Source organism: Drosophila virilis, chromosome 5 (genome assembly GCF_030788295.1).
Source record: "Drosophila virilis strain 15010-1051.87 chromosome 5, Dvir_AGI_RSII-ME, whole genome shotgun sequence".
Taxonomy (NCBI): Eukaryota; Metazoa; Arthropoda; class Insecta; order Diptera; family Drosophilidae; genus Drosophila; species Drosophila virilis.
In genome coordinates this window covers 2197259-2208250 of record NC_091547.1, presented here as the reverse complement: position 1 = coordinate 2208250, position 10992 = coordinate 2197259, and the positions used below count along the sequence as shown (strand labels likewise).

Genomic DNA, 10992 nt, shown 5'->3' with positions numbered 1-10992 from the left:
TTTCAGTCTAGTTGGCACTGTTTATTGGCTGTCGCTCACCAAGAAATCAAAGTTGGCTCAGCGCTGCTCAAACATTTTAATACCCTGTACACATTGAAAGTGCGGTATATAGCTATGTGCGTGCGTTTGCCTTACTGTAAGCTATCAGGGACTACTTGTTGGCAATATCTGCCTTACTCAGATCAAGATTATTTTAAGTTATAGATAAAAATTTACCCAATAAATGTCGATTAACAATATAGATTCCTTGAGCCTAACTCATAGAATACAAAAATTATAGACATAATCGGTATGCCGATTCTCTTCACACAAATTTTTTTACATTTTGAGATTAAAATGAATATTTAGAGGTATAAATTATCATATGACATTGCCGAAACACAAGATTTATAACAAGAAGGGTTCGGCACGCCGAAGTTTAAATGATCGAACCTTCCAGCCGGTTCCGACATATGTACTGCATGCAGCAGAAAGGGGGACATATACAGACAGACGGACATGGCTATATCGACTCGGCTTTTGATGCCGATCAATAATATATTTATATATATATACTAAATAGGGTCGGAGATGTGTCCTTCTATGCGTTGCATACATAAATATTTGGAACTTAGGGAAACAATACAAAGCTGTTTACAGGGTATGCTCTAGTCGGTCAGTCCCAACATTATCACGCTTACCTTCTTGTTTTTGCTGCAGTCTATTTGTGTTGTGGTCATCGCTGATATGGCGACGCGCTGGCCCTCATTTGCCTAACGGCCAGGCGTCCTCGCGCTGGTTGCGCGCGCTGTCAGTTTGGCGACAACAATGAGCACGGCCAGAACGACGACCACGCTGAGCACGGGCAGGACGACACGCTAGCCTTTATCGATTTTCAGAGGACACACTCATTGGGGAGCCTTGCGCGTGATTGCAAATCAAAAATTGGCCCACACACGCACAGTCGGTGGTCGGGTCCGGTGCCGCATTGATTGGCAGCTGGGAGAGCTGGGCGTCTGCGCCTCCTGCGCGGCCCCCTTAAAACGGCCTACACATGAGCATGCTGGGCTTTGTCTACTTGGTGCTCATACTGGGCTGGATATTGATCGTGTTGTTTCTCAAGTGCAAAAAGTCGCTGTCGGCGCCATTTCGCTTCGGCGAAAACTATACGGATGCCATTGCGGAGACGAACGTCGAGCGTCGTCCCTCGGTGCATGTGATCCAGCTGCAGAGCGAGGATATCGAGCAGGAGGATCACTATATGAACAATTTTCATCGGCAGTCGGACAATTTGCAGCGCTACTCGCATCGATCCACGCTCGAAGAGCGCGCCATTGAGCGCACATATCCCACGGATGCGGTCATTAATCCCGCCTACCTGCACGACGAGGATTATGTGATTAATGGTGTGTAAATAAGTTCTAATTAAAAGTCAAATCAATTATAATTTACCTATTGCAGCGCCGCCGCCATCCTATGAAGAGGTAATGCGCCAGCCGCAGGTCTATCCGCAGGTGCGACACAATAATCATAAGATTAGCGATCTAAGCATTTGAGCTTGAGCTAAAACTAGGCTATCTCTGTATATATGTAGTTTTTGTCAGCTGTGATTTCTCATATTTAAATATATATGTTTGTATCTAAATACATTCATTTACTACCAATTACAAATCAATGCGTATTTCATATATTTATTTGTTGAGGGGCCATGACAACAAAATCAATTCAATTGATTCTACAATTGCCGCCATCGCATTAGCAATAACATTAATTATACACATATAGAAAATGTACAAAATGATTTTACATATGATTACAAACAAACAATCAGTCAAAGTGTGTGTGTGTGTTTGTGTGTGTGTGTTAAGTTGTAAATAAATAATAAGATGAAAGTGTGTCGTACAAAATAAACCGAGAAAAAACATAAAAACAAACTAAACTAAATATGCATAAACATATATACATGTATATATGTGAGCGTGTGTGTGCGTCTGTGTGTTAAAATACATATATATATAGATAGATAGATATTGTTGGCATTTGGCTAAATTAAGTCACTAAATTCGATACACATTTACTTAGTATGCATAAAGAATTGTGTCTTGGCTCAAAATATACACAGAGTTCTAATGACTTGAGTTGAGTTTCTGTTTTTGTTTTTGGCCCAATTCCTTTTTTGGCTACATGTGTTGCGTTCTTTTATGCGAGCACCTTGTGCACGCTGTGCATTTGTATGAACGCCTCTAGCTGTGTGGGTATCAGGCCTCTAAAGTTCAGCCTGTTGCTGGCGATGGAGCGTGCCGCCAGGCACTTGAGGCTCGTGTGCGCATTCTGATGTCCATGCAGCAGATTGGCCAAGTTAGCTACAACCAAATACAAGCACTTATTGTATATACCGTTTAACTATATAATACTAAATGAGAGCTTACCCTGCTTGCAGGCCGCAGCTGCCGTTTGGCCCGCCGCATTCACCGCATCCAAGTGCGCGCCCGCCTCCACAAATAGCTGTAAAATGCGCGCCATCTCGCCTTGGCGATCCTGTGAGCTGTTTATCTTGGTCACCAGTATGTGGAGGGGCGTGTTTCTTGCGGCGTCCACAGCCACAACCGAGGCGCCACAGTGCACCAAGACCAGGGCGGTTGCATAGCAGGGAAATCTAACAAAATATATATAATCCAGATTAGACACAACCTCTAAACTATCCAAACTTTTACGCACTTGCACATTTCGTTGGTATAGAACTCATCGACGGGCGTGACACCATTCACGGCGAGATGCAGCAACGTTTGGCCATCCTGGAGGCGCGTGTCGTGCTGTATGAATTTACGCACAACTAGAAATAGCTGCTGTATCTGCTCCTCATTGATGTCCTGATCCTTCTTGCGTCGGGCCAGCTGTGTGACTATTTTAATTAAATACAACGCTGTGATGCAATTCTGATTGTTCTGATCCTGCAACAGACTGACGCACGTGTTGGGCTTATCGTTCAGCATTTTCAGCTTGTTGTTATCTATCTCCTGCTGGCACTTGATCAGCACGGGCAGGACATTGTCCAATGTCAGGCGATGATTCTCGACGCGCAGTATTTGCGCAAAGAGCTGCGCAAAACGCAGCAAATCACGATCCACGCTAACCTGCAAATTTGGATTAAATTAATTAAAGCGTTAAAGTTATTCCAAAGGGCAGGGCTCTAGCCTTTGGGTCGTCTACTTACATTGTTGCGCATACGCAAATCGATGGCATAGTTCCACAGCACCTGGCACTGCTCGAAGCGGCCCTGGTCGGCCATTACGGCGCCGCGATAGACAATGGCTTGCGGCAGCTCCGGATTGTTTTTGCCCAGTATGCGCTCGCGTATGGCCAGCGATTCCATGTGTATGGAGTGATGATTCAGCTTGATGGCATTCAGTTCGGGCAGATTTTCAGTCTCGAACCAGCTGTCGTAGGCGGGCACTGGCTGTTGCACCTTCTTGCGCACCACATGCCGCGGATCGCTGTAGCGCAGCTGCATGGCACGCATCAGGTAGCTGTAGGCGCGATTCACATCGTATTTGGTTTTGTCATTGGCATACGTGGCGCCCAGCAGCTCCAGCGCTGTGATTTGCTCCTCCTTGCTCATCAGATCCGGACGCTGAATGAAAGCCTCGACAACATCCTCGTGCAGCCGTTCGGCCGCCTGCAGCGCTGGCGTAATGCCCGCCTCGTTCTTTTGCAGTGTTGCGCCATGATCGAGCAGCGCAATGACCACATCCAGATGACCGCTCTCGGCGGCATAGTGCAGCGCCGTTGCACCGCACAGCGCCTGATCGTTTGGCCGCGAGCCGTTCTGCAGCAGCGTGTTCACGACCAGATGGTGGCCCTTGTAGGCGGCAATCATGAGCGTATTGTTGTTAAACAAATTGGTTGCATTCACATCGGCGCCATGCTCTAGCAAAAACTCAACAATGTCCAGGCGACCTGCAAGAGCAGTAGATATTACAATTGGATGTACATTTCCACTCGCAACAGACAACACTTACCCTCATAGCAGGCAGCACGCAGCGGCGACGACTGCGCCTTGGTATTGTGATTGATGGAGGCGCCTGCCTGCACCAGCATCTTGACGATCTGCAGATGACCCATGCCCGCGGCAACCCACAGAGCTGTGGCTCCATATACCACCAATCCGTCAAATATGACATTACATTCCCGCTCCAAGTCCACGTCGTAGTGCGAGAGCAGCGTCTTCACGAATGTCACATTGCCCGACATGGCGGCCATGGTGAGAGGCGTCAGCGATTGGCCATCGGGCTGATCAAAGTTCTGTGGAGAGTATGGTGTATAAATTAATGAGAGAAGACTTTTAAAGGCATGTACAGTGGTTGCTCGTGAAAAAGGAATATAATACAAATGTGCCAGACTTCAGATTTGCTTTAGAACAGCTTGGGCCGGATTGGATCTGGGGAAGCTGCATGCAATTGTTGCTCTCTGCATGGTATCCCGGACTTGGCTACTCTTTCTATACGATCGAGATATAAGCTGGCCTGCCTTGCTTGTCCATCATAGCCTTAGTTCACTGTATATGCAATTTTTGCTTCGTGTTATGATGAGATGCGTGCGCATCTTTTTCACAATTTTCACAGTCAAGGCTGAACGTACGAAAATAGTGCGTTTTTGTCGCATTTTCAGCGATGAAAACGTGCAGGGAAAATTGTCAAACGAGGTGCAACGAGTATTCCTTTGTTGTTCTATGTACATCTGACTTTTTGGCACGGCAAATGTAAATATTACAAAAACGCACTCGCTCTTTGTCTTGGACATGTGTGTATACACACATATGCACCTGGCAGCCATATGGATATGCACAGACAAGATCCAGGCAACGCATCGATAAAGTCCACGACGACAGACATTTTTCAGGGCCTGACAAGCCCATAAGAAGCGAGGCAATTGCGTTTTGGCTTTGCAGCTTTGGTCTTTCGCTGGCTGCTCTACGAAAATAGCAACTGGGTCAAGAAACTGCCAGCCGGGCCATTGTCGAGACTCACCGCCGGATAGGTTATATAGCTGGTCAGCGGCAATTGGTCGCCAGCGCCGCGCCAGAAGCTCGCTCCCGGCCAGGCGGACTCGTACCAGCGCTTGCGTGTGCTGTGCCAATAGTTAAAAGTTAGTTTAAGTTTTAGTTAATCCTGGTTTAGACTTGTTACCGATATAGCTCCGCGTGCATAGCTTGCTTCTTATTTTTTTTTTTGGGTTTTTAACTATGGAGCTGTGGCTGTGTTAAGGACGCAGCTGCTGGCTCTGCTCCTGACGACAGTCACGAAAAAATTCGATAAAACTTCGTGACGCCGACGGACGAACAGAATTCCTGCGCCCAACCCCATGTTTGCATATGTTCTGGGGGTTGTTCACCAAAAAGGACACACACACACGCCAGAGGGTAGAACGTGCGTCGGCGCAGAGCAAGCCACAGCACAGCTGATGCACAGGGAGAGCGCAGACAGAGAGAGAGAGAGCGAGAGCGAGAGAGAACAGCTTTCTTTCGGTTTGTTTACAGCTCTCGCCAGCAGCTGTTCGCCCGCATTCCATTGAAAACTTCGAAATTCCATTTAAACTCAAATTGGAGTCCGTTAGAGACTCCGAAAAACGTGAGAGTCATAAGCTGTTATCAAATTGCAGCGGAGACATCTTCGATTTCATAAAAGAGCATTAAGACGCACTAGCATATAATATAGGAACAATTCGAAGTTGTGGAAAACCTATCTAGCGAAGAGGATGCAACTGGGCCAGGAGCTTGTCCGCCCAGCTCAGATCAGATCAGGGCTCACCTTCATAAGGGAGGTCGGGCAATTGCTGCCCACCTAGGGAGCATGAAGCTCTCCCCCTGTTCACATATTTCAATAAGAGATCCTCAAGCGTATTTGTCTCCGCACAGTTTTCTCAGTTTCCGTAGTGCGCCACGCTTCTGAAGGCTTTTCATAAACGGGCAACGCACATTTCAGGAACTGGCACTGGGCCAAGTTCGTGTCGGCCAGATCCAGAATGAGAACGGTCACGAGCGCGAGCAGCTAGCCACATATGAATAATTAGTTAAAGATGGTGCCGAGTGAGTCCACAATCTCTAATAGAAGATGACAAGGCATGTTTACACGCATACACAAACCTACATGAGTGTGTGTGTGTGTGTGTGTACATATGTATATAGTTGATATGCGTATCAAAATTTGTGAACATTAATTGCAAATTAACAATTACTGCGCTGCAAGCAATCGAATTATAAACACTCGCTCAATATGTACACATTGGCTATATTTTAATGGGCCTCAAATAGTGAGAGAGAGCGAGGGAGGGCAAGGGACGGAGGGGTGCTGCTCTCTTTGGTTCGCCCAGATGTGGCGACGATAAACAAAGAAAGCGCCCAAAAGAACAGGCCAGAGATCGCCGAGCAGACGCAGCAACAAATACGATTGTACATATAAAAACCATAGGTATGTATATATAGTATGTATATATGTACATATATAGGTGGAAATTTTCATTAATGACGCAGTAGCAAATGGCGCTCATTACGCAAATTAACAGTTTTAATTTACTGCAGGGATGCATTGATGCATTGGAAGGATAAGGGGAGGGGAGGGGAGGGCTGCTGCTGCTGTTGCTGCACACTCACCGTATTAACCAAATGCGTTTGCATTGGGACCGAGCTGATCGTATTGAGAGCTTCAACAAATCGCATCATCTGGCTGCTGCGCGCCGCCAAATAGATGGTATTCACTTGGGAGAACTTGATGCGCGGCTCATTGGGAAACTTTTCGCGCAGCTCCTCGGCAATCTCGACGAGCATGCCGTGTGCCATATTGAAGTAGCCAAAATCCAGGGAATCGTCGTAGATCGATGTGTGCGCATCATCCTGCTCATCGCCGTCGACCTCCATGTTGCTTAGCAGCGACGCTAACTGACGTAGCGTGCAATAGCTGAGTAAACCGCTTATATTGCCGAATTTATTTGATCGCACGCAACAGGAGAAAAACGCTTTTTGTATTTACCCACACGAGCACTTGTTCGCAATGAAAATGTTACTGTGAATGCTGCCCACTCACTTAGTTCATTCCGAGTCATTCGATATTTCCAGCCACTATCGATACATCGTATGTTATGTTAATTAACAGCCGACCGTTAACCCAATGTGAATTTTAGTGTATGTTAAATAATTTGAAATAAAAATACGTTACGCTTTGGTGGTGCTTAATAATTTCATTATTTTGATTGAAAATGAAAGTCAAACTTATGTGCAAACATGAAACAATTGTGTGAAATACAGCTTGAAATAATACATATATACATATATATATATATATGATTTTGAGTGTGTAATCAGCTATAGTTTCTCCTCTCTCTAAGCATTCATATGCGAAATTAGTTTTGAGCATTTATGTTGTGTGAATTATAGATTGAAATTGTGGTTGAGTATTTTTAGCTAGCTATCTTCTCTCCTGCAGAATATGTTGAGCATTCGTGTTTGTATATGTTTAAGCTTCAATACGAGATTTCTAACATTGGGTAACCTATAATATTATATATATACATATATATATAAATTATAATCTTCCAGTGTTCTTTCCCTAGGTTTACCCAATGTTGTTCTAATCGAGGCGTTTCTGGGGTACATATTTTTCCAATCGTGTCCGTAATTCATATATTTTGGAAAACTATGCCTGAACGCAACGATATTTGATAGCATATTCAATTATACAGTGTGTGTTATATGATTTTATATATATATATGGTTGATCTCTCCTTTTCACCATATATAGAGTCCAGATCTCGGATCTTTTCAGAAGATTAGGTGCATCCAAATTGCGCAGTTACCGTGTATGTGGATTGTGTGTGTTCAGCAGTAGCCCAAGCACGAACTTCCAGAGTTTGGGTTTACTTGCACCGTAAATATCATAATTATATTTCGTGTACATTTCGTATCTTGTTGTGATTTGCCCAATTTCTTGCAGCCAATCGCAGTATATATATCGATTCGATTCGGTTCGTCTCGTTTCGGGAACGATAGCTTTTCGTGTGTACATTTACCAAGATGACATGCATTACATTCCATATATATATGCATATTCTCGCTTATATATATTTATATTCATATTCATATTCAGATCCATTCACTAACATGTCCTTTCACATATACTCTAGATAGTCACGTGTACATGTTGCAAAAAAAAACCAACTTGAAATTTACGCTTACACTTGAATTTGGACTAATTTGTTTCTAATCTGTGCCGTTCTTCAAAAAGGAAAACAGTTCGCAGTTGTATTTTTTTCATTCTTTTTTTGGATTCCTTTGTGACAATTTTGTGTGGATTTTATCATCTATTTTAGATTTTTCTGAATGTGGCTGCAAATGCAAGGTAGTTCAATTAGAAAGCTCTCTTTTTCGATTCTTTTTATACATAAAATTCAATAAGTAATATAATAAAATTAATTAACATTAAGAGCCAGAGCGCCGCACTAGCTGCTTACATTTTCAGGTTAATTCACTGGCTTTTTCAGGTGGGCGCCCTGGCTGCAGAAGGCGCTAATCAAAGCTACATGTATAAATATGTATATATGTATGGGTCTACATACATTTTGGCTACATTAGCTAGAAAGCGTTAAGAGTAAAAAGCGAATAACAAATGGCAATGGAATTTACTTGATTGCGCCGCGCCCCCTTAGTTGGTGGCCGCAATGGGCACGTAGTTGGGCAAGGAGATGCTAGCCGGAGCCGTATTGTTCAGTGCCGACTCGGCGGACTTCACCTCCTTAGTGTGAAGGCTTGGACGCGAATTGCGTTTGCGCTGTGGACGGCCGCCGTTTTTGATGGGCGACGGTGTTTTGGTGGTAGAATCTGGCACAGAAGAGACACTTTGTGATTTGTCCCCGCCGGCGCCGAATTCATCGCTAGCGGAACGTGAACCGCTGCCGACGCCCGGCTTGTGGGCGGGCGTATTGCGTTTATTGCGACGACGTATTGTGCTGGGTTTGATGATCGGCTTGATGGTAACCTTGGCTGGATCAAAGAAACTGTCTAGCAGCTCGACCAGCTCATTTTTATCCTCGGCCTTCAGGCTGGCAATGCCCTGCAGGGCCGCATCCAGTCCTTCGATACGCTTCTCAGTCCAAATATCATTCAATGTGGTTAAATCGAAGCCATTCTCGGCCAGCACAATGCGAAATTTGACGGCACGCACGCGATGATAGAGCGTGGTCTTGAAATAGTTCAAGAATACGGGACGGAACGAATTTTGACGTTCCAGGTGCACATTCTGTGTGTCCAGCTCTTTGACATCACCGCTAATGGCCTCGGTGAAGGGCTTGAGTGCATTAAACAGATTGCTCAAGGCCTCCGAGGACTCTGGCTCGGTGCTGTCCAAGTTGCTCAGCTGCAGAGCCACATTAAAGGTCAGCTTGGCGCGGACGCTGGCACTGCCATCGAACTCATCTCGCTCCTTTTGGAGTCCATTCTTTACATGCTTATCAGCGCTGCTACTGTTACTATCTGCCTCATTATCATTATCGACTCTGGCGTTGTCCTCCTTGGCCTTGCTCAGTATCTTCGATAGATTCCGAAGGCTATAGTGCTTGGTGTCGCCAATTGAGGACTTGGCCAGATTGAAGCTATTTACAAAAGACTTGACTGTCTTGGTGAATCTATCGAGCATGCCATACTTGACGAGGGATTGCAAAATCATATAGGGTATAAATTTGCGCTCCTCATGGTAAAGTAGGACAATGCCATCCGTATTCGGATTCTTCGATTTTAACTGATCCAGCCAGTCAAGGAAGTCTTTTAGCGCAGCGACCTCTGATTTAGATTTGATGATCTGCAAGTTTATTCAAGAATATCGCATATATTGCAGTTAACCTGGAAATGTCTGGAAGTGCGTCAAACTAACCTTGTAGGTCTGCATCGACTTCAGCATACGAAAAAATCCAATCGAAATAACGCGAACCTGATGACGCTGACGGGCAGCCGGATTTAGATTCATATACGGCATAATGTATTGCTCGAAATGATCGGTCGGGGTGTAAGCGGCCAGTTGGACAATCTGCAAGGGAGGGTGGTAGGAGGGGTGTGTGGGGCGCCATAAGAATGTGAGGTTAGATTCGCACCGTCAGGGTTCATTAACCCTGTGTGACCTACCTCGTCGATGAGACGGCGTCCAGTTGTATCTATGTCAACGGCAACCAGAATATAGTCGCCGTTTGGTAGCTCGTCTTTTATGGCCACACCCGACGCGGCCGTGGACTGATCCGCGGCCGAAATGTCAATGACGGAATCAATGCTAACGGCAACCATTTTGGTATATGATCTGCGCGCAAGAACAAAAAAAAATCAAATTAAATACAAAAGAAACTACGCACTATACTTTTTATTAGAAGAAATCTAATAAATCTTTGCTAACGCAGAAGTTGCGACGCGCACAGAACGAAGAACGCTAACGAATTGCGGACTGGGACGAATAAACCACAAAAGAGGCAAACTTTCTGGCAACGGCATATTTCCAGGACAGTTTTTCGAGTACGCCATGTTTTTTTTTCTTCTTTTAATTTCTTTTGCACCCGCGCATAGACACACACACACAGACACACAATAATAGAAATTATTTATCGCCTTACCTTCTTCCACTTACGTTCGGGCTTAATTCGATGGGCTTTTTCGCTTTTTACGAACTTTTTCCTTTATTTTTCAAAAGGGTAAAAAAGCGAGATTTGCTTCCGTTCGACGAGCTTTCACAAATAAGAAACAATTCGTAAGACTAACAAAAACGAAATGAATAGATCTGGAAGTGGAGTCAGGCATGTGCCGAATTTTGATAATCAAAGCCTACTGCAAATTACTTTGTTAGCTAAGTACAATGGGCGCTGCAGTCGAAATAGTGCAACATATTGATGACTGCCCATAGTGCAGCATTATTGTGCACTATATAAACAATACATGTATATGTATAATTATTAAGAGCCTGCTCTATTTGCAAGTGCTACTTACAC

At 44.7% G+C, this 10992-nt stretch overlaps 3 protein-coding genes across 6 annotated transcripts; 1 reads left to right on the top strand and 2 right to left on the bottom strand.

The window, feature by feature from the left end:
* The first annotated feature begins 769 nt into the window (after positions 1–769).
* LOC6635824 (uncharacterized) lies at positions 770–1822 on the top strand. Its single transcript, XM_002059411.4, has 2 exons — positions 770–1385; positions 1441–1822. The coding sequence occupies exons 1-2, from the start codon at positions 1034–1036 to the stop codon at positions 1533–1535; spliced, it is 447 nt and encodes a 148-aa protein (XP_002059447.1). The 5' UTR covers positions 770–1033; the 3' UTR covers positions 1536–1822.
* Fem-1 (protein fem-1 homolog B) lies at positions 1651–7048 on the bottom strand. Of its 2 annotated transcripts, XM_032436224.2 has the most exons (7): positions 5166–5200; positions 5007–5106; positions 3999–4281; positions 3194–3936; positions 2698–3113; positions 2409–2635; positions 1651–2342 (listed from the first exon to the last, which is right to left on the bottom strand). In XM_032436224.2, the coding sequence occupies exons 1-7, from the start codon at positions 5183–5185 to the stop codon at positions 2179–2181; spliced, it is 1953 nt and encodes a 650-aa protein (XP_032292115.1). In that variant the 5' UTR covers positions 5186–5200; the 3' UTR covers positions 1651–2178. The 2 variants fall into 2 exon arrangements, with proteins under 2 accessions (XP_032292115.1, XP_002059446.3); XM_002059410.4 differs by lacking the exons at positions 5007–5106; positions 5166–5200 and adding an exon at positions 6629–7048.
* Positions 7049–7192: 144 nt separating this feature from the next.
* Positions 7193–10780, bottom strand: exu (maternal protein exuperantia). 3 transcript variants are annotated; one of them, XM_002059408.4, is made up of 5 exons: positions 10621–10780; positions 10145–10313; positions 9897–10049; positions 8654–9824; positions 7193–8356 (listed from the first exon to the last, which is right to left on the bottom strand). In XM_002059408.4, exons 2-4 carry the CDS (start codon positions 10298–10300, stop codon positions 8673–8675), a joined length of 1461 nt encoding a protein of 486 aa, XP_002059444.1. In that variant the 5' UTR covers positions 10301–10313; positions 10621–10780; the 3' UTR covers positions 7193–8356; positions 8654–8672. The 3 variants fall into 3 exon arrangements, with proteins under 3 accessions (XP_002059444.1, XP_015024353.1, XP_032292116.1); XM_015168867.3 differs by having other exon boundaries at positions 10635–10780; XM_032436225.2 differs by lacking the exon at positions 10621–10780 and adding an exon at positions 10371–10433.
* Positions 10781–10992: the final 212 nt, after the last annotated feature.